This window comes from Sander lucioperca, chromosome 1, assembly GCF_008315115.2.
Source record: "Sander lucioperca isolate FBNREF2018 chromosome 1, SLUC_FBN_1.2, whole genome shotgun sequence".
In the NCBI taxonomy this organism is placed as follows: Eukaryota; Metazoa; Chordata; class Actinopteri; order Perciformes; family Percidae; genus Sander; species Sander lucioperca.
The window spans coordinates 13,474,481-13,500,807 of NC_050173.1; the positions used below are offsets into that span (position 1 = coordinate 13,474,481).

General features: G+C 40.4%; 1 protein-coding gene across 5 annotated transcripts in view; it reads right to left on the reverse strand.

Moving 5' to 3' along the window:
- The window catches only part of LOC116048895 (putative cytochrome P450 120), a 44,890-nt gene that overhangs the window by 13,980 nt on the left and 4,583 nt on the right, over window positions 1-26,327 (reverse strand). For 2 of the 5 annotated variants that reach the window (XM_031298189.2, XM_031298193.2), the window contains exons 5-11: window positions 26,183-26,322; window positions 25,760-25,883; window positions 24,440-24,584; window positions 24,139-24,243; window positions 20,213-20,340; window positions 10,456-10,543; window positions 3,769-5,656 (exon numbers count right to left, since the gene is read on the reverse strand). In XM_031298189.2, the coding sequence (XP_031154049.1) occupies window positions 5,495-5,656; window positions 10,456-10,543; window positions 20,213-20,340; window positions 24,139-24,243; window positions 24,440-24,584; window positions 25,760-25,883; window positions 26,183-26,322 (892 nt within the window). In that variant the 3' untranslated portion in view covers window positions 3,769-5,494. Of the gene's footprint in view, window positions 1-71; window positions 393-3,768; window positions 5,657-9,917; window positions 10,164-10,455; window positions 10,544-20,212; window positions 20,341-24,138; window positions 24,244-24,439; window positions 24,585-25,759; window positions 25,884-26,182; window positions 26,323-26,327 lie in introns of those variants that run through there. The other 3 variants (XM_031298192.2, XM_035999088.1, XM_031298191.2) reach the window with 3 other exon arrangements.

Sequence of the window (26,327 nt, forward strand, 5' to 3'; positions counted from 1 at the left end):
ATTTGAATACACAGTTGTTGGTTTGGTTCTTTTGCTAACAATAAGAAAAATATATTGCCTTAGACAGCCTTATTTTTTAATGCCCAGTCTTTATTGTTACTAACAATGAAAACATGTTGTAATGTAATCAAATATAAAGACACTGAGCAGCAGCACATATTACTAGCTATTAGTGACTTCAGCATAAAAATACACTTGTTAAATGTTGACTTTTCATTAAACTTCGCCTCTCCTAGACAACTTCTTTTCTCCCCTCTCCTCTGACCTCTCCCCTCATCCCTCTGAATTTCACCTCCTCTTCTTCCTCCCAAGCGGACGTCACCGGAGACAGGGCCATTACCCCGGCAGCCAAAAACAGGTCAAGTGTTGTTCCGTGATGCCGAAATGAATGACTGCAGTCCCAAAGAGAGGAGAGGGGGAGAGATGGAGGGGAGCGGCATGAGAGACAGAAGAGGAGGACGAGTGGTTGAAAGTGTTTAAAAGAGTATGTCAATTAGAGAGGGAGGAGGGACTTTGGAGAGGGATGCTTTTACTCAACTCTACTCCCAAGCACTCATGCGACCCCCTGTGTTTCCTAACCATCTCTCACATTACAATTGCAACATCATGGAAGAAGACTTGATTGTAATTATGAAATTATAATAAGAGTCACAAGAGGATAACAGCTAGTCCGAAAATAGTCTGAATGCTTAGTAAGCTGGTGCGTTATTTGTTTGTCAGAAGCATCTAGGTCAGAGGACTAAAAGCAGCAGTTACATTTGTTTTACTTGACCTACATTATTTCTGTGGGTTTATTGTTTGTAATTAAAGCATTTGAGTAGTTATAGTAATAAAGTTATATATTCTGGATCAAGAACATTAGAGATTATCGTATCGGAAACTAACAATGACATGATATCAAAAGTTATTTCTAAGCCTGCTTGTATTTAAGTTAGCTTCCCCCCCCCCTTTTAAGCCATGCTAGCAGCGTGGCAATAGTGATCCCCTGACTTTCCAATCTAGCGCCATCAAAATTTGAATTTGTTCAATACTTTGGTTTATAAATAAATACCTGCAAAACTAATGACATTCATCAGCCTCAGCAGTACTTTATGTTTAGTGCTAATTAGCTAATGTTAGCATGCTTACATGCTTAACTAAGATGGCACTGTAAAAATTGTACCTGCTCAACATCAGCCAGTTAACAGTCATGCTGATGTAAGAAATAGGCTCAAAGCATTGCAGCCCTTCTTAATTAAAAAATAAATGTAGGCCATACTATCTGAATATGAAAGTCAATGTTCAATTTCAAATTCATGAAGGCTCTAACATAAACGCATTCACTCTCTGACTTCAGTGCTGTCGAATGAGGACATAAACTATGCAGTAGATTGTAAGCTGTGTCCGCACATCCATCAACTTCTTCAACAAGTCACAGGAAGTTCATTAATATTCTACGGGCGACCTGAAACTCAACTGATGTTACAGTATAACCGGGAACTAGCTCACTACTTTTCAACTTCTGTCAGAGGCTCTCAAATCAGAAAGATATAGGTCCACTTGTTGCAACGAATGATTTTATACATATATTTGGCAGAGTGCTGTGCTCCTGAGAGCTCCCTGATGAATCTGAGCTGCAGTACGAAGTTCAGCAGCACAGGGAAGATAAATTAAACAATGCTTGATGGCACCTCAGTGACTAATAGCTTTTTCTTCCTGCTTGTCTGAGCACAGACAAACACAGCAGCAAGGAGTGTGTGCTGCATTGACGGACACATGCTTGTGTGTTTATGTGAGTGTGTCTCTGTGTGTGTGTACAATGGCAGCTCACTACATCCCTTCCCAGTGTCTTTCAGCTCCAATATCCGCTCCAAATGTTAGCATGTCTGGCTAATTAGCTTATGGCCTGCAGTAATAATGCTAACATGATGTTAGTTGCCAGGCCAAAGAGCATGTCATAAACTAACCTTATTATTAGTGGGGTTACCGGTTACGTTGGGAAAAGTCCCATTTAGCAAAGCAAAAGTTAGCATGTTAGCAAACACTCATTGTTTCAGTGCAGATCTAATGTAGGATGCGTGCGTTTATAGTTCTGTACACTCTATTATCACCAGTCGACTTTAAGTCTACTGGGTCTATAAAAACTGTGCTGGGTGCATGTATCACACATTGTTTACAGTGACTACTATTTGGTTGTATGTGGCAGGGTTGGGCGGTGGGCTTCCTGCCTTTACTTCCTGTTGTATACCCTATTAAAGGCCAACAGTCCACCAGGAATGGACAGATAGGACAGTCATGTGGTAATTAGCTCTGCTCATTAAAACTGACCTCAGGCTTTGTTCTGCCATCTGGATACACTGTCCTACCGCCTGTTAGACGTGTGTGTGTGTGTGTGTGTGTGTGTCCATTCCAATATGATTTCCTTGTTCTCAAAATCCTGGATGGAAAATGAGTGACCTGTAGTGTATTGTTTATTTCTAAATATCTTTCCTATCTATTGATCTGTCCCTTCATACATGTGCATACAATGTGAGATGTATTGAATAAAGGATCCTGTGCACATAATAAAAACGTAAGCTTCACACACACACACACACACACACACACACACACACACACACACACACATTCCAAAAAAGCTGCATTTTGTTATAATCTACACACAAGAAAGAAAACATACGCCGCTTCTGCTCATCACATTCTTGAAATTTATCAACATTACATTGGCATGAGGAAATTTAGTATAGCCATTGTTTGTGGCTGCATGGTCAGCTGATTTTTAAATTATGTTTTAAAATGTGAAGGGGCGGACTACAAGGAGGCACACAGATAGTCGGTTTAGCCATCAGTAAAGGAACATAATCTGCATGATTTAGAATGTAATCCATTACAAACGTAAATTCCCAGATTTACAGGGAGTTATGTGCAGTGATTACCAGTAACTGATACTTATATTATAACATCACCAATCGCTCTCGCCTGTCGTACATTGCTGTGAGGAGGACCGGCAGCTAACGGTCAAGTCCAGGATGAGCAGTGAGTCATCCCACTCTGTTAACTAGAACCCCGTTTTTGCCAGATCTTGTGTGATGTATGTTTGCCAGTGTGTGTGTGTGTGTGTGTGTGTGTGTGTGTGTGTGTGTTTGCGTGCATGCGTGTGTGTGTGTGTGTGTGACGGAGAAACAGAGACAACGGCTGAGTGAGACAAGTAAGAAATATGCACGTCTGCAGCAGAATCCATTGTGTATAGGAGGACGTATAGTTGTGTGTGTGAGAGAGCAGCAAAGAGAACACAGAAGGTTTATTGAGCAGCTCTCTGCAGGACAAAAGCATCTTTCTGAGACACATGCCTATGGCTGATTACAGAGAGTGCAGGCAGCATTAACAGCATAGCTCACATTTCAGTTATACACCCCAGGCTGCATTCACACTGTAGCTGAACATGTTCCAGTTCAGATTGAACATATTCCTGCTGCTGGGATAGGACTGCAAGTATATAAAATACAGCATTAATGTTGCTATACGTTTATTTCTGTAAATGGGGCAACTTAACTGTAACTGTATTTATTTTTAAAAGGAAATTAAAGACCTATCTTTTTAGAGTAATGTCATAGCCTTAGTTTTTAAGTTTACATTATTTTGTTATCCCTGCTGTGTATATTTTATTGTATTCTATTGACATTTCTTATTTGATTTTTTTTTTTAAACATTTTGTTTTATTGTTGTAATTTTGAGTCTTGCAATTTTTTATTTATTGTTGTTTATTTTTTTATATTTAGTCATTTTTTGTCTGTTTAAATTTTGCCATGTGAAGCACTTTGGGCTGCATGTTTGTATGAAAGATGCTATATGAATAAAGTTGAGTTGAGTTATTTCTTTTAGATGCAATGTGGGGGAAAGCAATTAGAGAACATGTTATCGTTTTATTTTAGCTGCTAACTGCTAGCTGCTGCAAACGTTTTGGCTTGTGAAACCCTAACATGAATTGTGACCCCTCATCACTGGTTATGCACATGACTTGTTAGCAGGGATTTTTCTTTCTTAGATAGTGACATCTGAAGGACCTTTATATGCCTGAGGAGGCAGAAGGTTCAAGTACTTCAAAAGAAAAAAGCACAAATGAAAGAAAAATCAGGGGAAAAAAACTAAATTTTATTTTTTCTTATTCCTTGAATCTTCCCAACACCCCTGAGATCTATTTTGGGAGGCCCCGACCCTTAAATTGGGAACCACTACAATTTAAAATTACAGACTATTTCACCTGCAAATTTGACAGAATACAGAAACGGAAGCAGCAAAAATAAATGACTCCAAATGTTATTTTTGTTTTACAAAAAATATAGCACACATGCTCATAAAAGAACAATGTAGCATGATATTAAGATGTTATAGTAACATTACATGAATTTAGACACTGTCTCGTACATCAAATCAGAAAAAGACATTCAACAATTACAGCCTTCAAATGACTATGAAAGACAAATGCAAACGTACACATTATGTAATATAACGAATGTGTACCACACTTGAATATTAATAAATTATTAGTTACAAATAAAAAAAATGTTTATCTATGAGGCAGATACATAATGAGTGTAGTTTAGTTTATGATTCATGGGCTAAAAATCATTCAGGTTACAAAGGTTATTTAAACTGTAGCTCTCAAACGCCTTCTGGCATTATTTGCATATGATTCAGATGGTATGTGTATCACTGCCAACCGCTTTCAAAAATAACCAGGTTAGTGTGTGCAAGTGTGTGTGCGTTTGTGAGACTTGCATACTAAAGTCAGTGTCGGTATGACGAATTGTTGCTAAGCAGTGGTGGTTGCTAGGTGGTGGAGGGGGGAGGGGAGACAGGTTTGCAGTTAGGTAGGGAATCTGAGGGCTTACCTCTGCGTTCAAGTGTGTGTGCACGTGTGTGCGTTCCCTTGGATATATTTGGTTTAAATAGTGATGCTGCAGTGTGGTAAAAAGAAATGTGATTTCTCACCGCATAAAAGCTGCAGTTTTGGAGGTAATTTCAATTTCTGTTCACAGCTAACTCCACCACACGAAAAGGAAGGAGTACCTCAATTCACCCTAGAAGCAATATCTGATGTATAAGACAGATTCAGTGAGGCAAAGAGCTTCATGTTGTGGGTCTGGTGAATCTTTATAAATTATAATAAATGACCCATTAGAAAACAGACCAAACTAAATGCTTGTCTTCTGTCGCAGATTCATGAAGCAAAGCTGCGGAATATCTGGCAGAGAACACAGAGTGAAACCAGTACACTCCTCGGCTTTCCCCAGGACGATTACTGAATTATACGCAGCAGGGAAAGCCTCACAGTTTGCTGGCTTCCCTGTGTGTGTGTGTGTGTGTGTGTGTGTGTTCACATATTTTCCAGCTTGTTGTGCACATTCTAAACAGGCATATGTGGCCTCTAGCTACAGTGTTTAATGCTCATATCTTTTTTTCCCTTTTTCTTTGAACATATAAGCAGGTACATCACCAAACATACTGTGCATCCCTAGTTGGTGTCGCTCCTGTCAGATCTGGTCAGATCCAGTCGGGTAAAAGAGATGGTGGGGGGGTTAGCGGGGCGAGACACAGGCAGCCATTTGTACTCAAGGTCCTGTGATGGAGGGTCCAAACACCAGTTGTAGTGCTTTATCAGGTACATGCACGCTTCCTGGCAGCAAAACAAGAAAAGGAAGAGTTTTCTGAATGTGTTGTAACTTCAGTATCTTTGCTGCACCGACATAAACGTAGCTTACTTTCTGCTTGACAGATGATGTTTTAGAGTTAAAAGCAGTGGGGGTGGAAGTGACAATTTCCTAATTTTATACTAGTGCAAAAACAAAATGTTAAACCAGAAGGCACTTGGCAGAGGGAGAGCTTCCGCCAACGCTGAAGAAGTCTTCAACGTGTGAAGCTACAGCCTCCATAACACTTTCTTTGTATGTTGTTTTCAAGCTTTGAAAGTAGGAATGCAACGCAACACCTTTCAGCAGCCAAGTTTGAACAGAACATTAGGTTGACTCAAATCACAAACACTTTCTTGATATCTGTGCTCATCTTGACCATCTAGCAGAGCTCAATAGCGTTCTTTTTTTCTTTAAGATTATCTATTATCTAATATTTGGGCATTTTAGGCCTTTATTTTTATAGGACAGCTGAAGACACGAAAGGGGAGAGAGAGGGGGAATGACAAGCAGCAAAGGGCCGCAGGTCGGAGTCGAAATCGCCTCCGCTGCTCGAGGAATAAACCTCTATATATGGGCGCGCACTCTATCAGGTGAGCTACCCAGGCGCCCAACAATAAGAGCTTTCGAAATGTGTTCAATTTTCATTTTTCTTTATTTAAATTAATATTAAACTCTCATCTCCAGTCACCTTTGTGTAAATGTTGAACAATGGTACCACACGACAGCAAACGGCTGATTCCACAGTATTTTGTTCTACATAGTGAGTGCACTCAGAGCTCCATGGTTGGTGATACTATAGCCAGCATTGCCCATTGGCTGATTGTCAGCCACAAAGCAGCTCAATCACATTCACCAGTAACAGCCAGTTAACCAGCCAACACCCACCTCCTTCCACTTTGTGAATGAAGATTTCCCTGATAGAGGGGGAAGAGCAGGATGAATGAAACGGGGATGGAGGAAGGGAGGCAAGAAGTGAAGGAATTGGGGAAGGATGATGATGCGGGGGTGGGAGGAAGGAGGGAAAGGGGGAGGATGAAGCAAGGAGGCGATGAGTCACATCTCTGACCTAGATCCCTGTGGTCTACTTTTTACTCTGGTCACGGCCTCCTGTTTGTGTGTGTGTGTGTGTGTGTGTGTGTGTGTGTGTGTGTGTGTGTGTGGTGGTATGTGCAAGTGGTCAGTCTGCTGAGAGCCAGACACACTTTACAGCCAAATGGTGTGGTCTTTAAGTGAAAAAAAAGAAAGAAAGATAAGGTTCAAGGTGGGCATCATTAGTGAAAAATAAACCATAACAAGTTGATGGATAGAGTGTATATCTCTTGTACACTATCACATAGCAGAGTTGGGTCATGCTTTTCAATGTTGCTAAGAGCAATATTTACGAATGGAATGAGAGAACTCTTCAGCTGAAAGATGGAGCAGGGTTGACCTCGTTACTATGGATCTGGACATCATCTTTCTGAATTTATTTTATCAGTGATTGGTTGACAGTTGACTGGCCTGTGTCAGTGAATGTGAAATACAATATGTACATAGGAGTGTGAAAAGGAACTAGACTGGAAGAAGAGAGAAGCAAGAGTATGAGAGCAATGTAGTGCCTACTTTATCCCATTCATGCCACTCGTTTAAGCAATAAGGAACAATAAGTAGTAATAGAATAAGTAATCTAGTTTTAAATTAGATATGATTGTCCTACTGAACAATGAGGAGAGCTGAATGAGAGAGCAGATCATCAAACCGCTTTGAGCTTTTCACCTGCGCTCCAATCAGTTCAACATTAACAATGACTCATGAGTGTGTGTGTGTGTGTGTGTGTGTGTGTGTGTGTGTGTAGTATTGAGTCATTCCTCACATTTGCATTATAGTAAGGATAGCTTGCAGTAACACCCCCATCTATATTATAGTTATATGCATATGTTGCTGTTTTTGCTCTTTAATAATCTGGGAAGAAAAACATAGAATATGTCATTTACCTTTTAGGTTTAATAATGCATTTTATATTTTAGCTAACAGTCTGACTTAATGTGTCTGATGTGGACTGCTGAAATGAGCCTCTCATTGGCTTATTGGTGCAATCTGCTTTCTTCCCTTACACAAACATAAACACACCGACCTGTCAATCAGGATAGACGTTTAGCAATGCGTATCTACAGTATAACACTGTTCCAATAAAACCGCTGTGAACTTGTTTAGGGTGTTGTCTGTGGTTTCGTCTCAAAGGTTCCAAATTGTAAAAAAGTGAGATTTTAATGTCTTTTTTATTAAAGCAGGTCGAGGTGCTACATAAATACTGTGAAAGTATCATACGCTCAATCCATTGAGAAATGCACACAGCCCGTATTCAGAAACTGTACCTTTAAAGAAGCGATCAGGACTTTTGTTGTGATGTCACAACTATCCTATACTACTGTATGTATACTGTAGGTAACTGCAGTAACAGTGCAGAGACTCTAAAGGTGTGGACACACAGAGCCGACGGCCAAACGTCGGCAGAAAAGGCAGTTGGACTGATCAGTCTCCCCAAATTGGTCAAAAAAGTGCCTCAGAACACACCAAAGTGACGAGACGTAATACGTCTCCATAACAGCAGGCGGCGCTAATCTGTACTGTTGCCCAAAAATGAAAACCGGCAGCTGATTGGACGAACGTGTCACATGGGTCTGGTTTCTCCGGAAATTCAAAGACAGACTGTCATGGCGGCTTGTTCAGAATACGATCTCATATTGAACTAAAATAGTTCACCAAAACGTGTTTCTGAAAACATTTTAAGCGAGAAATAGGCCATGCAGTTGCTGAATCTGTCTTCATTTCAGATCGACAAAGGTCAGTTTAAAAGATTTTCATCAGATTTTGAGAGACTCTAGTCACGCTCATCCCGCTCCCCATTTCTGGGTTAGCACTCTACCAATCAGATGGGTCATTTGAGTCCGACTGCAGGCAGTGCCCGCCCCGCCGATTTATACATGTCAAATCGGCCAAAATGAAGGACGACGGCCCCTCGGACGGACGACGGCACGGAACACACCGAACAGACTCGAGTCACTGACCTCGCCAGACTGTCCAACGGCCGATTATCGGCTCTGTGTGTCCACACCTTAAGAGCGCAGATGCAGAAGCAAACTGGGCTTTTTCAGGAGGGGCCTTAAAGAGACAGGCGCTAAAACGGAGCGTTTCAGACAGAGGGTGAATACAGGTATATTCAAACAAACAGTATAAGAACATTTTTGTTTTTTGAACATTAAAGTATGTAAACGTGTTCTAGTAAAAACCCAAAATAAACGTCGAAACCTGAAAATGAGCATAATATGGGACCTTTAAAACTTTTACCCTCTCACTGTGTTTGTGTTTTTTTTACACTTCAAAGTCAATTGGACAACAATCAACAATCTTTGTGTACTGCAGTACATCCAGATGAACTGTGCCAGTGCCCGGAAGTCCCTGTTAACCCGCCCAACTCTCTGCTGGATAACTGGCTTCAAGTTTTCCTCTTTAGCATTTAGCTTAGCGCAGCGCCATTAAAACCATAGACAACACAGTCTTAGCCGCATCCTCCCCAGCTCTGCCCTCTTGTCCAAATATGGTCTCTCCTTCCTGTTTGTGTGTGTGTGTGTGTGTGTGTGTGTGTGTGTGTGTTTATGTATGTGTGTGTGTCTCCTGAGTATATAGGCAATGGTGGCTATAGTGAGTGCTGCCGTGGGGACTGGCAGGCAGTTTAAACAGACAGTCTGTACTTGGGCTCTCCATCCGTTATCTCTAATAAACACACACACACACACACACACACACACACACACACACACACACACACACACACACACACACACACACACACACACACACACACTTCATCATTTCCATGAGCAATGCTCATGGTTCACCTTTCTCTGTTTTTTTTCTTGTTTAGAAGCCATATTAGTTATCATTAGTCATTGACAGTTACAGCAGTGTTGTGCCTTCTTCTGTTAGCAGGCCCTCTACAAATAACAAGGGTTTTCCCAGAAACCTCCCAATTTTCACTTTCCTCTTGGTTGCAAATTCCCATTTTTCTCATATTAGTGAACATATTCAAATATAAATAAATAAATATAATCTATCCAGTGTATACTATCTCCCATAATACTATTTGAATATATACAGATGTTATACCTTCAAACATAATAAATCTTCAATAAATTAAATAATGACAGCTTTTGTACAGTTTTTGTTCAAACAATATGCAGAAAATAGGATTAATGAATTTTTAACATCCATAACTGTGATCTAAATAAAAGACTTTTCAGGTTGGCAGGTTTAATTAAAAATGCATTATGTACATTTTTGTTAATCAAGGTGAGTTTAGTTACAGTATATAGGTTCATTAACCGTGGACAAATGAGGAAAACCTAACTGGTTGCCTCTATCTTACAACAGTGACCTTTTTCCAGCTACAGTACTATTTCTACAAATATAGACCATATTTGACATCAGCTCTGTTGCATCCTCTCCTCATTCCCTGAAAAGAATAAACACATTGGACGTTTTTTTTTTTCTATCAGCGACTCAGTCCAGTAGACCTCCCACAAAATGTGACTCAGGAGCATGAAAATCAAAGTTGAAAATTAAAAAATGCAGTGCTAAGGCTGCTGAACCACAAAAAAGCAATTAAAAAAAGACAGCCTTCGGTCAATCTTTTACCTCATTTGCTCAAAAAGACTGTGGCACTAATGGGATTGGTGTGTGAGTGCGTGTATGTATTTATGTGTGTTTGTGCATGGCAGTGTAATGAGCAAAGAAATGGACTCACCTTAAGGAAGACATCAGTAAGTTTAGTTCCAATACAGCTTCTAGGCCCGTTGCCGAACGAACACAGGAAGTGCTCCTGGCCTGCATTCCTGCACATGCAAAAACATAGTTACATGGTTACACACAAATGCAAAATGTGTGCAAAGAAACCAGAGATGCAGAAATCAGTATACGGACGAAACTTCAATAGTTGGAGGAACACAAAACTTTTTTTTAAATGATTTTCTTCAAATCAGAGCGCTAATGCATGTATTGTTCAACAGGACTGGATTTGAATTTCATTTAGTCAGGCCCTCAGCAGAATAATGACCACCTTATGCGTCTGTTGCGTGTGTTTAACAAATCAGTCAAAGAAGGCGCTGTTATCCGCAGGATGACCATCAGGTCTGACATCATATGATGGTAACATGATGGGCAGATGTCACGTCTTTCAACCAATGATAGGACCTGAATGGTGGCCAGTGGTCACTGATGATCATAAGTTAACCTTGTCCATATGTCATTTAGAAATGAATGCAGACGTGAATGCATGTGAATGCAAATCTGGCACTGTGGGGATAGAGAATGTCTGTTTGAACACAAACAACGGTGCTCTGTTTCGGATATTTAAATGTTTCACTTGTAATCTGAAATACAGTGCAATATTGTCTGTGTCCGTTCATTTCTTCATTGGTGTATTTGCATCTTATGCTGGCAGGAACGTGTGGCACGCATGATACAAACAAAACAGGGATCGAAATTGCTCCATAGTGTTTCTAGTGGTCAAAAACTCTGAACTGGAAATGCATCTTTGAACACCACCCAGACTCCTTGCTTGTTCCAGCTGACCTCTGTGGCATGAGAGCCAATGAAATAATACTTATTGTAATATTTCTCTTTGGGGCATCAAGAGAAAATCATGTAGACTCTGGACAGAACGACTAAACTGTGTGAAGGTGACAACATAATGTGGGCCTGAATTATTGTCATACCTCAACGCTTGTTTTCTGTCTGACTCTCTTGCCATACCTGCTGTAACTTTTCAATTTCTCCTCTAAAAATATACATACAAATAAAGAGATGCTGGTTGTTCCAGCCGATTGGTTTGTCAACAGCCTTCTAATGCAGGCCATCTCTCCCCTCTCACTACTAATGCATCCTGTCTTCCCGAAACCTGAGCTCTGATTAAAGGCAAACAGGAAGCATTAGTGGTGTGTATAGTCTGGGTCCAGTGTGTGTAAGGGGCTTTGTGTGTGCGAGAGTTAGAGACACGAGCGAAAGGGAGAATATTAGTGTTCTCTGCCGCATCTGTCTAATGGTTTACTGTACTATTAGGCTCATCCAGAAACAGTAAGATGTGTAGCATACAATGCAGTCCTGTAATACTAAGACAGGGAGAGAGTCTTACCAAGCAGTCCAGCATACGGCTAAATCAAACATGCTCAATGGATGGGAAGTAAATCCGAGAAGTATAATCTATTTTACAGTATAATTCATTTTTTTCTCTATAAAGTGTAATGAGAGAGCAATGTGAAACACCATGACTGAGCTCCGAGGCAAAAAAAACAACATTTAATTCATTCAGTTGAGTTATTAGTTTTAATAAAGGGCTTCTGAAAGAAGAAAAAAATTCTCTGAAAATGTTAAATGTGCTGTACTCGAAATACTGAAACAAACAGCGGGCTGGGATTGCCTCCACCGGCTCTCACTGAGAGCATCTACATTAAAGGTAGGTAGGATTGCGAAGATCCAGGACTTAGCCAAAAAATTTGAAAATCGACAACTTCTCAGTCCCTCCCCTTCTTTCTGCTAAAGCCCAAAACGGTCTCCTAAGCCCCTCCCCCCACAAGGGAGAATGAATGCGTGTGCATGAGCAGTGATTGACACACAGTTAGACACCCCCCTGGCCCTGATTGGTGTATCTGAACAGGGAGCGGTGGATTTTTGCAAATCGCACTACAGGCTGTAGGTGGTGCCAGAGGAGCTGGATGTTTTTTTTTTAATTACCTGCTTCATGTAGTTCTACTCGAATATAGGGCCAGTTTCAGCAAATATGACAGAAAGTTAGTTTTATAAGTCTTACTTACTGCACCTTTAATGTTCTGAATGTTGAGTTAAAACGCCCCTTTAAACAATCTAAAAATCTTTTGCTTCTGGGTGCATTCTGTGGTTTAATGGTATATTTGGATAACTGAACATTGACATTTATCAAGTTTCTCCAGTGAGTTTGATAACAGAAAATGTTTCAGTGATCATCAATGGTAAATACCAAATGTGTGATCGTGTCAGGTTTTGGTGACGTACAGAAGCACTGCTTCAAGACAAGTTGTTTGGAACACTTGGAAATGCTCCAAAACTCGATCTGATGTTGTGCCCATTGATGGCTTTTGCCGCCAGTCAGCGAAACAGTTGACCAATCAGAGCTTTATAGGCGGGATTAAGGATGTGGGCATCATCTTCTTACATAGCTAGCCAGCTACCTACACTACCTACATTCACGAAAAATAGCTAATTGTGGACTAGGTCAATGCAGCTCTTTAAGTTGTTGTAAGTCCACTTACAGAAATAACAACTTGTAGTTCAACATATTTCTATGATTAATGTAAAATGTCTCTTTCTACTGATTTTTAAAAGCAAAACAAAACAACCTTTCTTTTAAAAGATATACATCTGGAAATCAATTATAAACTCAACACACTAGCTGAACTAACTAAAATGCAGTTGTTGATTTATTGAAATGGAGAAAAGTCTAAACAATACTAATCTAGCAACATCAATCTAATACTTAAAGTTTGCTGATAATTTCCACTTCAAATGAAAACCAATGTATGTTAGCATTTTCTGTGGAAGAAGGAAATTCCCCGTTCTCAGATTTATCTAAAAACTAGTACACAACCCGCTGCAGTAGCTCGGATTTTTTTTATCTCTTTTTGGTAGCTTTTCTGAAGTATTTATCTACAGCCGGAGCCTGTGTGGGCGCTTGGCTGATAGGATGTTAACTTGCCAAATGAAAAAGCACCGAAACACACAGGCTGATGGTACAGTATGTACTGGGACACACACACAGCGGACAATATATGCAATTATGACACAGAAACACACACACACACACACACACACACACACACACACAGATGATTAAACTGTAGTTATTGTAGGTGGGCTTGTTATGTAACACGACTGCAGTCATCAAATTAAACAGCCAGGTGTTAAGGAAAGGAGCCAGGCAACTATTAAAGCAGACAGGAAAATAGTCTCCAGGAAGACGGATGGAGAAGCAGAGAAGGAGGCAGGTAGGAGGAAAGAGAAATAGACCGGAAGATAAATCTAGGGTTGGAAGAGTAAATACAGCAAACACACAGGCAGACAGACACACAGAAAGACAGTTTCATCCTGTGAGCAGCAATTAAGACACATAGTACTATACACATGCATGAATCCAAACAATAAACAAAATACAGTATATAGTTTCAGCTGGTGAATTTGGTGCACTAGTGAGTATTTACAGCAGCAGGACGGTGTATGTGGGATCGACTCAAAATAAACTGCGTACTCATGTTCATTGTAAAAAAAGGATCATGTCACCCAGAACAACAGTGTGGCTGATTTTTTTTAATAGTTTTTGACAACAATGGAGATCTGGGTGAATGGGTTGGCTACACAGACAATACTTGTCAGCAGGATCAATTATTTGTTGGCTTTAGTCTTAGACTTTAATAGTTTTTGACAACAATGGCGATCTACTGCACAGCACAGATTCATACTCTTTAACGGCTTTGTTCACTGTAAGAAAAATATATTAGCAGACTTATCTTTTAAGCATTAGAATGCTCGTATACTTTAAGTCTCGGACCCTGGCTGAGCTATGGACAAACTTTTTGGCTTGCGTCATTATTGTTTTTTTTTTTTTTTTATAATATGCTAGATTTTACATCATATTGTCTCAAGGCAAATCTCCTCTGACTCATTCCCTCACCCCATCCCAGGATGTGCGCAAACACACACACACACACACACACACACACACACACACACACACACACACACACACACACACACACACACACACAAAGCATACAGGGAATCCCATTGGTAAAAACCAGTATGAGGTGGACAGTTACCATGGCAGCAGCTACGTGTCTATTCATTCATAGATTTATTTCATAGTGTTCTGTCAGTTGCTTTTACGTTCACTTTAATCAATTTTAAATGGCACCCTTTACTATGTTAACATTGTGTTATGTATAAGCAGATCATCGTAATTTTTTTTGTACTTTAAGAATCTAGTTTAAATTCATTTTGTCCTTGTCCTTTGGCATTGTATGAAAAGTCTTATTTTGTTTAGTGAACTGATGGGGATACCATAAAGATTTGCTTGAATGAGGTAAAAGAAATATATATATATAAATATATATATATTCCTTTACCCTTGATAAATCCACCCAATAGAGGTTTCTGCTGTAAGAAATCTAATTCATCACATCCAGACAAAATATACGGAGTCACTGAGAGTTTGTCTATTAAAATGAATTGTTTTCATTTCAAAATTTGTCACAGATACCACTCTCTGCTTTATGATCATGTTTGCAACAGCAACAAAAAAAATAACTTAAACTGATGGGGTTCAACCTGTGTGTGCTTGTGTGTCTGTGTATGTTATTTGTCTTCATTTAAACTGTCAATTCCACTAAAAGGGGTCTCAATGCTGATTTAACTGACAGATGGAAGCCCCAAACTAAAAGAGGACATTTCATTTTAGAGGAATCACCCTCTTTTTATTCTGAGAGCCACAAAAAAACAAAAACAGGATAGGATCTTCTCTGACTCATTTTTCTGTACACCATCCCACTCCACAGGGCATCATTCTCCCCCACCCTGCACACACACACACACAGAGGGAATCCTTATTGGTAAAGACGGTGTCAGGTGACTAGTTTCCACGGCAGCAGCTACCTACCTACATACATACATTTCACCCCCCTGCCTCCCCCCCCTCTGCTCTCTGGTCTCCTGAATGAACTAGCATGAATGAGAATAAACAGGTGAATGGAGGAAGTGGATGAATAGAAAACCAGTTCACTGAGAGAGTGAATTAGTGACGGAGCCAGAACAGGTTTCATTTTACCAGAGCATGTAGCAGACCGAGAGCCAGGGATGCAGACCCATCTTTTACTGTTTGTGTATCTCTATTGTGTTCATTGTTTGCTTTTTCTCAAATCTGATTTGTGTGATTAGGCATTGTTAATCTATCTGCATCGGTTGCTAAGGCAACCATGTGGGCGTATGCATATGCGGCGCTAACCATTGTGATTTTCCAATCCATAGTCATAAAGCAAGCTGCTGTCTAGACCCCTACACAAAATAGATTACTAGTCTGCTTTGTATGGAAGGATTTATATAACCTGATTCCGCCAGATGGATTGCTTCGCATTTGCTCGGCATATCCATCTGGGAACTTTCCGTTGGAGAACTTTTGGGAAGGGGCGAAAATACTGGTTAGCTGATTGGATAAACCATCTGTCTATCACCACCTATGTTGGTGATAGATGGGCCAAATCAACCAATCAGATCAACGATATATCAAACTCTTGCCGAAACCAGTCGGGAGAAGAGCAAAAACATCTTTTCCTCCGAGAAAAGCCTCCAGTGCCGTTTTCTGCTCTTCTTTCAATGAAGGAATACTTTCTAATTCGGATAAAACTTGCGCGATAGCTACGCTCATCTCATCCGTGGAAGCCGCCATGCTGTTTAGACTGAACAGTCGCTTCTCGTTGCGTCACACCTAAACCCGCCTCAAAACCAACGCTGATTGGTCGGTCGTTTGGCGAATGGCTCCAAATTTTCTCTGTCTCAAGATGCCAGACTGATCTGCGAGTGGAAAACTGGAGCTCGCGAGATCAGGACGGTCTCACGAGGCTAGCATTTATATGCAGTCTATGCAATTTTCATTTATTTATTTAGATAAAACACATAATTCTGGTGCCAACCTGCCCTCCATTCAGGATTTATACATCACACAGGAAATGGGCAGGATCACTGCCACATATAAATATAGGCACTCTGTACACTGTACTGTGTACTGTATATTAATTAGGGCAATATGTTGTTGCGCAATACAGGAATTGATACGCTGGGCTAAATATAAATATTTTAATTATTAAAAAGAAGGCGCTCTAAATAGATTTTCCTGCTCTCAGCGTCGCTACTTCATGGCTCCTTGAGGTGGCGCTCAACACATGAATGAGGGAAACTTGAACATAAGTTAACTGGCCAAAGAGAAAGAGGTTTTCAACGGGACAGCCACGTTGAAGTAGGGTTAGGCTTAGGGTTAGGGTGTGGACCCATAGTTGCTCTGTAGTTCTGTAATTTAAATTTACAGAACAACAACTTGTGCTGCAGAATTGTGCTGTTTTCAGTGTGGACTTTATTAGTGAATAAGCAGAGAACACCTGCACTGAACCTTTTCACAGGCGTTTTGTATTCATAGTTAGACCGATATCGTGATCATCGTATCATTGTGATCACGCAGGACCATGTATCCTGTATCGTACTGTGAGGTACCCTGTGATTCCCACCCCTTATATTAATGATTCCATATTAATTCAAGCACCCTTTGCACTATTGTCTTACATTGTAATGAGAGCTTAGTTGTTACTATATATTCTCACCTTCTATGTAAGAACTGACATGTGTGACCCAATCTGTTTTAATCGGTGATGCGTAAATCTCCACTTAACACTTGTTATAACAGAAGCAAAGCAGATGTGCTGTTGCTATGGTTACATGAAGTTTAATATATACCTTTCACACCTGATAGTTAGACACAGGTAGCCTATTTTCTGTGGCTATGGTATCATTTCTATGGCATAATCTCAGACAGTCATATGGCAATACAGCGTGGTGACCCTTTCGGAGTTCTGTGTCGGGGTTGCTTTGCATCGCGGTGCATTTCACCGCCATAACACTAGGGGGTGTGTGGCTTCGAAGTTCGGTGTCGCCTGTGTCTGTGTCGCTCACCACCCAAACGGTTTGGCCTTTTCTTGCTTAGATTTTGTAAAAAGAAATAGACACAGAGAAATCCATTGACCTAGTTACTGTAACCAGAAAATAAGTCTGAGGTTATTTGCGAGGTGTCTGCCAGCCAGTTTATGTTATGTTAGCAAGCAAACTTTAGCACAACTGCCCACAAAGTACTGCTTGCTGGCGAAGTGCTAATTTCAAAACGTTACTGACATATAGACACTTTACAAATGGATAACCCCGTCATTGTAACCAAAACATGTCTGAGTTTATTTGCAAAGCTTATGTCAGTGAACTAGCATGTTGCTACTCCCCACAGTAGGCTGCTTGAAACACAGACTATCAACACACAAGACGAGTTGACCAATCACAGTCCTTGCGGTCTGCGGCGCCTCGACAGAAGCATAAATCAGCCTTTGGCTGCAGAGCTCCTTTTTTCAGCTGACAATGTTTGGTAATAATGTCCTTCCTTATTTATCTCCTCACCACTAACTCCTACAGAAATCATCCATGTATTTTAAACAAACCTGTCCATTACCTGTTTTTCATCCATCCACCAATCAATATAAATTAAAAATAAATTCATCCTTTTTAGTTTTCTCCTCTCGCCAGCTTAAATCATTTTCTTTTTAAATGTTACCCAGTTCTTTAAAATCATTGATAAAAATGCTATTTCTTTTCTTTCTGGTTTTTGTGAAAATGGCTTTTCAATGACGCATTTCCTTGACTCTCAATGCGTCAGGGCAGTGAAAGCTTCCTCCCTCTAAACCCCTTCTAATGGTCAGTGTTTTGTGTGCGTGTGTCAGCATGTTACATTTACACGTAAGCCACAGTGAGTGGCAGGTTGGGTGTGTAAACAGACCCTTTAAGGATAAGCCACTTATAATGTGGTCACAAAAATGTCACAGGGTCACTTCCCAGAGATAGTAAATGAGGAAAAAGAAAGAAACTGCATCATCAAATCACATTTAATTTAACCCTTGTGTTGTCCTCGGGTCAAATTTGACCCTTTTTTATATCAGAAAAATGGGTTTCTTTCAACCAAATTGCCCCAAAATAACATGGATGCATGGATGTACGTTGTATGGAACCCATACAGTGTTCTTCACAGGTAAAATTAATGATTACTTTCATTGCATTTTGGGTGTTTTATTCAATGTTATAGCATTTGAAAAAAATTTTTTTAAATGGTTTCAAAACAGTATCCTGACTAAAAGATACCAGTGTGGGATTCACTCAACATCCTCTGATCTTAACTATTAGGCAAAATAATTCATAATTTTTTTTTAACTCAAAAAATAGGTATAATATCATATAAACTAGGTTTATTGACCATGAATTAAAAAAAGTGTTACAAAAAGTGACAAAAACGTTAAAAAAAGTGTCAAAAACATTTTGACCCGGAAGGATAACTAGTTCATGGTCGACGGGAAGACAACACAAGAGTTAATGTCACAACAATATTTCCTTGAAAAGGGCCATGGGTTAGATGTGTCTAGGTGAAGGCTGCAGCATCAATAGTAAGAGAGCAAAGCTTTTTTTATAAATATATTTTAAAAATAAAAAAAATAATAATTTTAATAATTTCTTGAATTTCATTGTTGTCATGTATGTTTTGCTTCTAGGGCTGTGTATTGGCAAGAATCTGGCGATACGATACGTATCACGATACATGGGTCTTAATTCAATATGTTGCAATATATTTCGATACTGTGTGTAAGGCGATATATTGGCTGATTGATTTATTTAAGGTATAATTTTAGAAAAACTAATATTTAAAAAAAGACATGATGTGCATAAAAGTCAAAAAAGTTTACTTTAGGTAAACAATTCAGTACACAGAAAATCAAACTGCCAGTTTGGGATTGTGGTTCATGGTTCTTAGTGAGCTAATTTGTATATGCTAAAGTAGGCCAAAGTTCAGCCATAGCTACATTGTTAGCTTCTAGCAAAAAGTCAGGCACTGCTAGGCACTGTTAGGCAAGGACACTAGTGGTGTGTCTCAGCATAGCCATCTAGCGGTAGGGGGTTTAAACACAACATAAACAGGAACCACTGTCTTACATGAATATTTTTGCACGTAAAAAAAAAAAAAAAAAAAAAAAAATCAATATTGTGTTTTTGAAAAGTATTGCAAAATACAATATCGCGATACTCAAGTGTATCGATTTTTTCTTACACCCCTATTTGCTTCTGTGCAGAAATTGGTAGCTCTGCCTCTTCTCTGATATGTTTTGCTCCTTTTGTGATTGTTGATTATCTAAGCAAAATGGCCACTCTAGACGGAAGCAGTTGCTCTTTCTAAGGGACATAAACTTGAAGTTTTTGACTTGCTGTGACTCCATGAATAACCAGAAAAATAGAAACCCCTTTACATATAGTAACAGATTCCAATACCGTCTTGTAATAAACACGACCTATGTGAACCCCTCCCCACCCCCCGCAGTTAATTATTGTTGACAAAGTGTCAGAAAGGTGTTCTATGGTATTTTGTATAAGACTGTATTATATTGCATTGTACAGCGTTTTTTTCCTTCTTTTTCTTCGTAAATTCATTGACGTTGATTGGTGTTTATATGCAAAGCACTCCCATGTGTGGGATTCAGGATTACAACTGGAAATTCATATTCATTTCCTGCTCAGGTAAAGTAACTCTGAATCTCGTTACTGTAAGGAGGGAGCACTGAGGACACTTAAATGTCTATTTCTGCAATGAGGTCAAAGCTTAATAAACAGAAAAACAAATCTAAGATCATCACCTTCCGCTCCATCTCTCCGGCAGGAAGTTGTCCGGCTGCTGGAACACCTCTGGGTCGCGGTGGACAGAGTGGCTGATATAGATCGCACCATAATCCTTTGGAACAGGAAACCCTGCGATCGTAGTGTCCTACACACACACACACACACACACACACACACACACACACACACACACAGAGAGGGAGAAATTACATTATTATTATATATTATTTGAATTAAATGACATGGTGCTGAGAGTTGGAAGGTAGGCTGTTCCTTACAAGAGTCACAAAGACAATTCCTACACCACATTTGATGAGTGTTGTTCTCACTGGGCTGAGCTTGGTTTTCACCTGAGTTTTTCAAACTGTAAAATCTTGCAAACGCTAAATCCTGTTTCACCTATAAAAAAAAATTTATTTTCAAAAATTGTTGATCAGGAGGTTCATTTTAAAGCAGATATGTAAGGAGTGACATTGCATACAATTAGAGCAAAAAGGGGAGCTGGGAACACTGCAATGATGGAACTTCAACAACATGCTAATAATACCCCTTTGAACAAAAATGAACGGGAGACTTCTTTAACACTGATGTTTGGCTCGAATAAAAACTGCTGTACCTTTTGAAACAAAATTTCCCGAGTTGATTTTTCACTAAGCTCTGCTGAAAGGAGCCACCTTGGGGCAAAAAGACCATTTACCCAATTGTTGCCCTTTTAATTCACCTTTTCACTACGTCCATTAGTAGCTGCACTAATGGACTGCCACAGAACAGGATCACTGTTTCTGTTTTCTCCACCCTTTTTCTCATTTTTCTCTCTGCTGGAGTGGAAAATCTTTTACAAATCTCTTTCTTTCCCCTGGTTCTCGCTGAGAGATGTCTTTGCCAAGTACACACACACACACACACACACACACACACACGTTGCGAAAACTATTGCATACCTTAGTTCCACCTGGATGGAGCTTCTACTTTTTCCACCTGATTGTGAATACTAATAATCTCTCTCTTTCTTACACACCTAACTGCACACATAAACATCTCATCAACTCTCCAGATCCAGCACTTCCTCTCTTGCTATTCTTTGTATTAGTAGTGTGTTTGAGATTTCTACAAAAGGTATTGCCAGGGTTAGGGGCAACTTTCTGGTTGCGTTCCTTGTTAATTATCCAATATTTAAAATGTCACTGTGGTGCCAACATTTGATATAGGTTATAATAACGCGTAGGAAAGGATTGCATGAATATGTGCCATACATTGCTAAATTGAATTCAATTTACAATTAAACTTAAAAAGTACACTTCTGAGTGAAACATATTCATTTTGATGTGGTTTTTTTTTTTTATTTGTGGCTTCCAAAAACCTTAATAAAAATACATCTATTCTTTGTGCTCTTTCCCCTCCAGAGTTCTCCAAAACCCCACACGTCATGACCCCGTATCCCACTGAGGCCGCCAGGAATCAAAGCGTACTGGTGCGTTTCCCAGAAGTGACACATTACTTTCCACTTGGCTTCACAGTGTCACCAGCACGCATCAATCCCACCGCCACACGCCCCCCACCCCCCACCCCACACTCCCTTCCTTCCGGGGGAGCGGAGTCAATCAATCGCGGAGACAGATCAATGCCTCTGATTGGGCTGTTGCGTAAGGCCGTTTGATGAGGTCATAATGATCAAACACAGCCTGCGCGGGAGGAGGTGGAGGCAGCCTTCTGAGTGAGCAGCCGGCCAATCACGAGACGGGACTTTTGGGATTCTATTGGCTTGACAGTGTCAAACCAAAAAGCAATATTTTTAATGAATGAAAATCAATGTTGTAGGGCGTCTTGGTAGCTCAGCTGGTAGAGCGTACACCCATATATAGAGGTTTACTCCTCGACGCACGGCCACAGGTTCGACTCCGACTCCCCTTTGCCGCATGTCGTTCCCCCTCTCTCTCCCCCTTCATGTCTTTAGCTGGCCTATACAAATAAAGGCCTAAAATGCCCAAAAGATAATCTTAAAAAAAAAGAAGAAAAAAAGATGTTGTAAGATATACAGTAGACCAACAGGATACAAGATGCTTATGTGTATAGCACACATATTATAGACTACAGTATTATAACCCTTCATAGATAATAATTTCACAGTAAATTAAGCATGTGAAAATGATGGCTGTGTGGAACAAATTGAGAATAAATAATTAAGGAAATATGTAATAAAACAGCCCGTAGTTCAATGCATTTCAGTTGCATGCCTCTGTAATTGGGCTAATGGCGTTTCACGTAACATGCTGCCATAAAAACACACGTGCTGCTCAAGCACTGATTGTCAGACCTCTGTTTAAGCGGACACGCAATGCTAGTAGTAATTCATGTAATGGGACTCACTTGTTTAGCTGTCTTTGTTTCACTGTAGGTTCTGTCTCACCTACAACACTGCAACATTATTTAATGCTGCAAGAGGAAAAGTCTCAGAAATAAAGAGCTTGTCACAGGCCTCAAACTGACCATCAACAACAACTGAACATTATAAGATTGACCAAACTGGTATTTAGTGCAGGGCTAATATAATGTACAGTGAGGTGGTCGTGTTTTTTGTCCAGCATTCATAACTCTGGTAGTGTACAATACACACAAGAGGGAGGACAGTGACAGTAGAGTAGAGACTTTCATCTGCAGTAATATGTCGCCATCTAGAGGAAAGGAGTGCAACACAGAAAACAGCAAACACTCCTGGACTACATACAAATAAATCTATAAAAAGAAGGGACAACAATGACAATCACAAAGTGTAAAAAAATGGAAGACATTTCATACAACAGTGTATATACGCACAGGGTTTGCTCAGGAGGGGATTAAGTTAACATGGCTAAACAGTAAGTCCATTGAACAGCCTTGTTAAAACACCCAAATGAAATAAATCATTAAATCAGCTAAACAAAAGACAGCTTTTTTTCTTATTATTTTAAGTTGTACTCCACCAACAAAAAACAGATAACATACTATATATTAGATGGGTTGTTCTTACAATCCAGGGATTTGTAGGTAATTCTACTTGCACTGATTGTTAAGATGTTTAGGGCAACTGTTATTATTAAGTGCCAAAAATGTAAAGCAAAAACCTGTTGGGAGTCCCATTTCATTTGGGTCTCTACACAACGGCTCAGTGCTTTCCACATGCTGGAAATACTCAAGAAGACTTTTCAAATCCTGATCTGTGAAAACAATTCAGCATCACACAAAACTTGAATCCCTGACTCCCCCACACTTCAAGTTGAGATCTGCTGATTAGTAGATCATGTTGCCTCTATTTCTTGTCTACAAGTGCAGGCTTTAGAGAAGAGAAGGTCCCAGAAGTGACACTGGATCTCTTAAACTCAGAAGACTGGTCTCATATCACTCCAGTCTTGTCGGCTCTCCATTGGCTCCCTGTAAAATTCAGGATTGATTTTAAGATTTTAGTGCTGACTTTCAGAGCCTTAAACGGTCAGGCCCCACAGTACATCCTGGACCTTTTGAAGCCGTATTTCTCTGGCCGGACTCTCCGGTCCTCTGGCCAGAACTTGCTTGTAGTCCCTAAGACTCGTTATAAGACCCGAGGGGACCTCTCTTTTCAGTCTGTTGCTCCCAGACTGTGGAACGCCCTGCCCCTGTCCATGCGTCTGGCAGACTCTGTTGTCTCTTTTAAAAAGGATCTGAAAACATGTTTATTTAGGAAAGCCTTTGGTTGATGGGTTTTCACTAGTGTCACTTTAATTTTACATATGTATATACATTTTATATTGTTTGTTTTACCTATTCTTTTGTACAGCACTTTGTGATTTTATCTGTGAAAAGCACTTTATAAATAAATTTTACTTACTTACTTACTTACTAAGACAGGGTAAGAAATACTGAATACTCATTCAGAACTACATGAAAACCAACAGCATGCGACCCACTCCCTTCTGGTGAACAGTCCTACCTGATCAGCTATTCTGCGTCCACCAATGAAAGGAGGCCAAAGTCTCTGCACCTCCAGCAGTACTGTGCGCAGGTAATCGGGGTCTTCCATCGCTCGCAGACGGGCCTTTTCATAGACACAAAGAAAGATTTTGGTTTGTTCCTTTAAAGCAGAAAGAACTAGGCAAGGAAAAGTTATGGCACATTGTTACTTTTATTTCAGAGGCCTCAATTCTGCTCAGGAGGAAAATAAATACTGTTAATAACTTTCACTTCACATGTAGTGCTACATTAATATCAATTTCCATCACAGGTTTGTGTACCTGTTTGTTTCCACTGAGTGCCAGTGTGAAGGAGGTGAGCAGCGATGCCAGGGCTTTGGGGATCAGAGCTGAGATGAACAGCAGCAGATGCTGAGAGGCAGAAGTGGAGTCGGGCAGCGGCAAAGAACCAAGAGAGCCGACAAAACTGGAAAAGGCCGGCAAGGGAGATAGGAGATAGCAACATTGAGATTAAGATACCACGTCAACAATATATAAGTAATTAATAGTATGGTAACTATATTGAAGTCAGCCCATAACCAGAGATCAACATCTCTACTAGCCTCTGATTTATGGCACAGAGGGAGAGAGCTTTATGCATGAGAATGTCACTGCAAAGAGCAACAGCCATCACAATTTGCAGTGGATAATGTTGCTGTATTTCAAAGGTTTTACAAACATCTGACATGACCAATAGGTAACTCAGTAAAGCCCGACCGAGAGACCAAGCAGATGAAGATCAAAGTTCGTCTTTACTCGTTGCCAAAAAACAGGCAGAAGTCAGGAAACTAGGCAGACAATAGGGCAGGAGTCCAAGGTTTTAGGCAGACAGTGATGCAAGCAGGTTACAGGCAGTCAACATTTGTATTTTATTTCACAGGACTTACCGATCATTTTGAAATTTACTTAAAACTTGTGCAACAACCTAATAGAAACATAAGTACTGGCAAATCTTCAGCAAGCAGAAGCAAGAGGGAAAAGCTCTGTTTTTGAGAATAAAAAAAAAAAATTAAGAAAAACTGCTGTGTGTGTGCGTGCATGTCTGCCTGTCTGTCTGTCTGTCTGTCTGCCTGCCTGCCTGCCTGCCTGCCTGAGTTTGGGTAAGTGAGCCGCGTCGCCGTGGTCCTGCTTCACTACACCCTGCTACGCTCTGCGGTGCCCTGCTGCGTCCTGCTGAACCTGTTACGTCCAGCCATGCCCTGCTGTGCCACGCTACATACTGTAACACCCTGCAGTGCCCTGCTATGACATGAACTACTACGACTACCATTTTCTAGTCTATCTTTATTGTGAATATTATTGCCACTGTTCATCACACCCCCAACCGGCACCGTCAGACACCGCCTACCAAGAGCCTGGGTCTGGACTGAGGTTTCTTCCTAAAAGGGAGTTCTTCCTCGCCACTGTCACACTGTCGCACTATGCTTGCTCTTGGGGGAACTACTGGAATTGTCTGTGGTCTAGACCTACTCTATCTGTAAAGTGTCTCGAGATAACTCTTGTTATGATGTGATACTATAAATAAAACTGAATTGAATTGAATTGAATTGAATTAAGTGAGACAGATAAAGACAGACAGGAGGTACAAAGATACACTCTTACCCCTGTGTGTCATTCTCCAGTTTGTCTTTAATGATGACCATCAGTTTGTCTCTGGCGTCCAGAGCAGTGGAGAAACCCGACGACCACAGAGGAACCTTCAGGTTGACCGGAGCAGAGATCAGACCTGAAGAAAAAAAAAAGAAAAGTTGGTCAGCAAACATACAAAGATGGGCAAAACCACACAAAAGCCATATTTATGGAACTGAAATAAAATGTGGCAATACTGTATTGCAGAACAACAAAGCTGACTTACTAAATACATCTGCAAGAGAAAGAAATAGTAGTATAAAAAAGCAGGGGTTGCTTGAGCAGGTCAAGGGAAGCCCTGCACTCATGCGTCCATACTTGGATGGGCAAAAATGGGCATGTGTGGTGTGTTTTGTGTGTGTGTTGTGTGTGTACAGCATATCTGTATGCCCCTACCATGCCAGTGCTGGGTGCAGAGCTGCATGATTTCCTGGAATAGGTCAGGCTGCTCCTCCGCTCGTATGTTCAGAAAAAGGCCCAAAACCAACTCTGTGCCCAGGCGCTTAAAGGCAGAGTACACACACTCTGGCTGGCCACTACA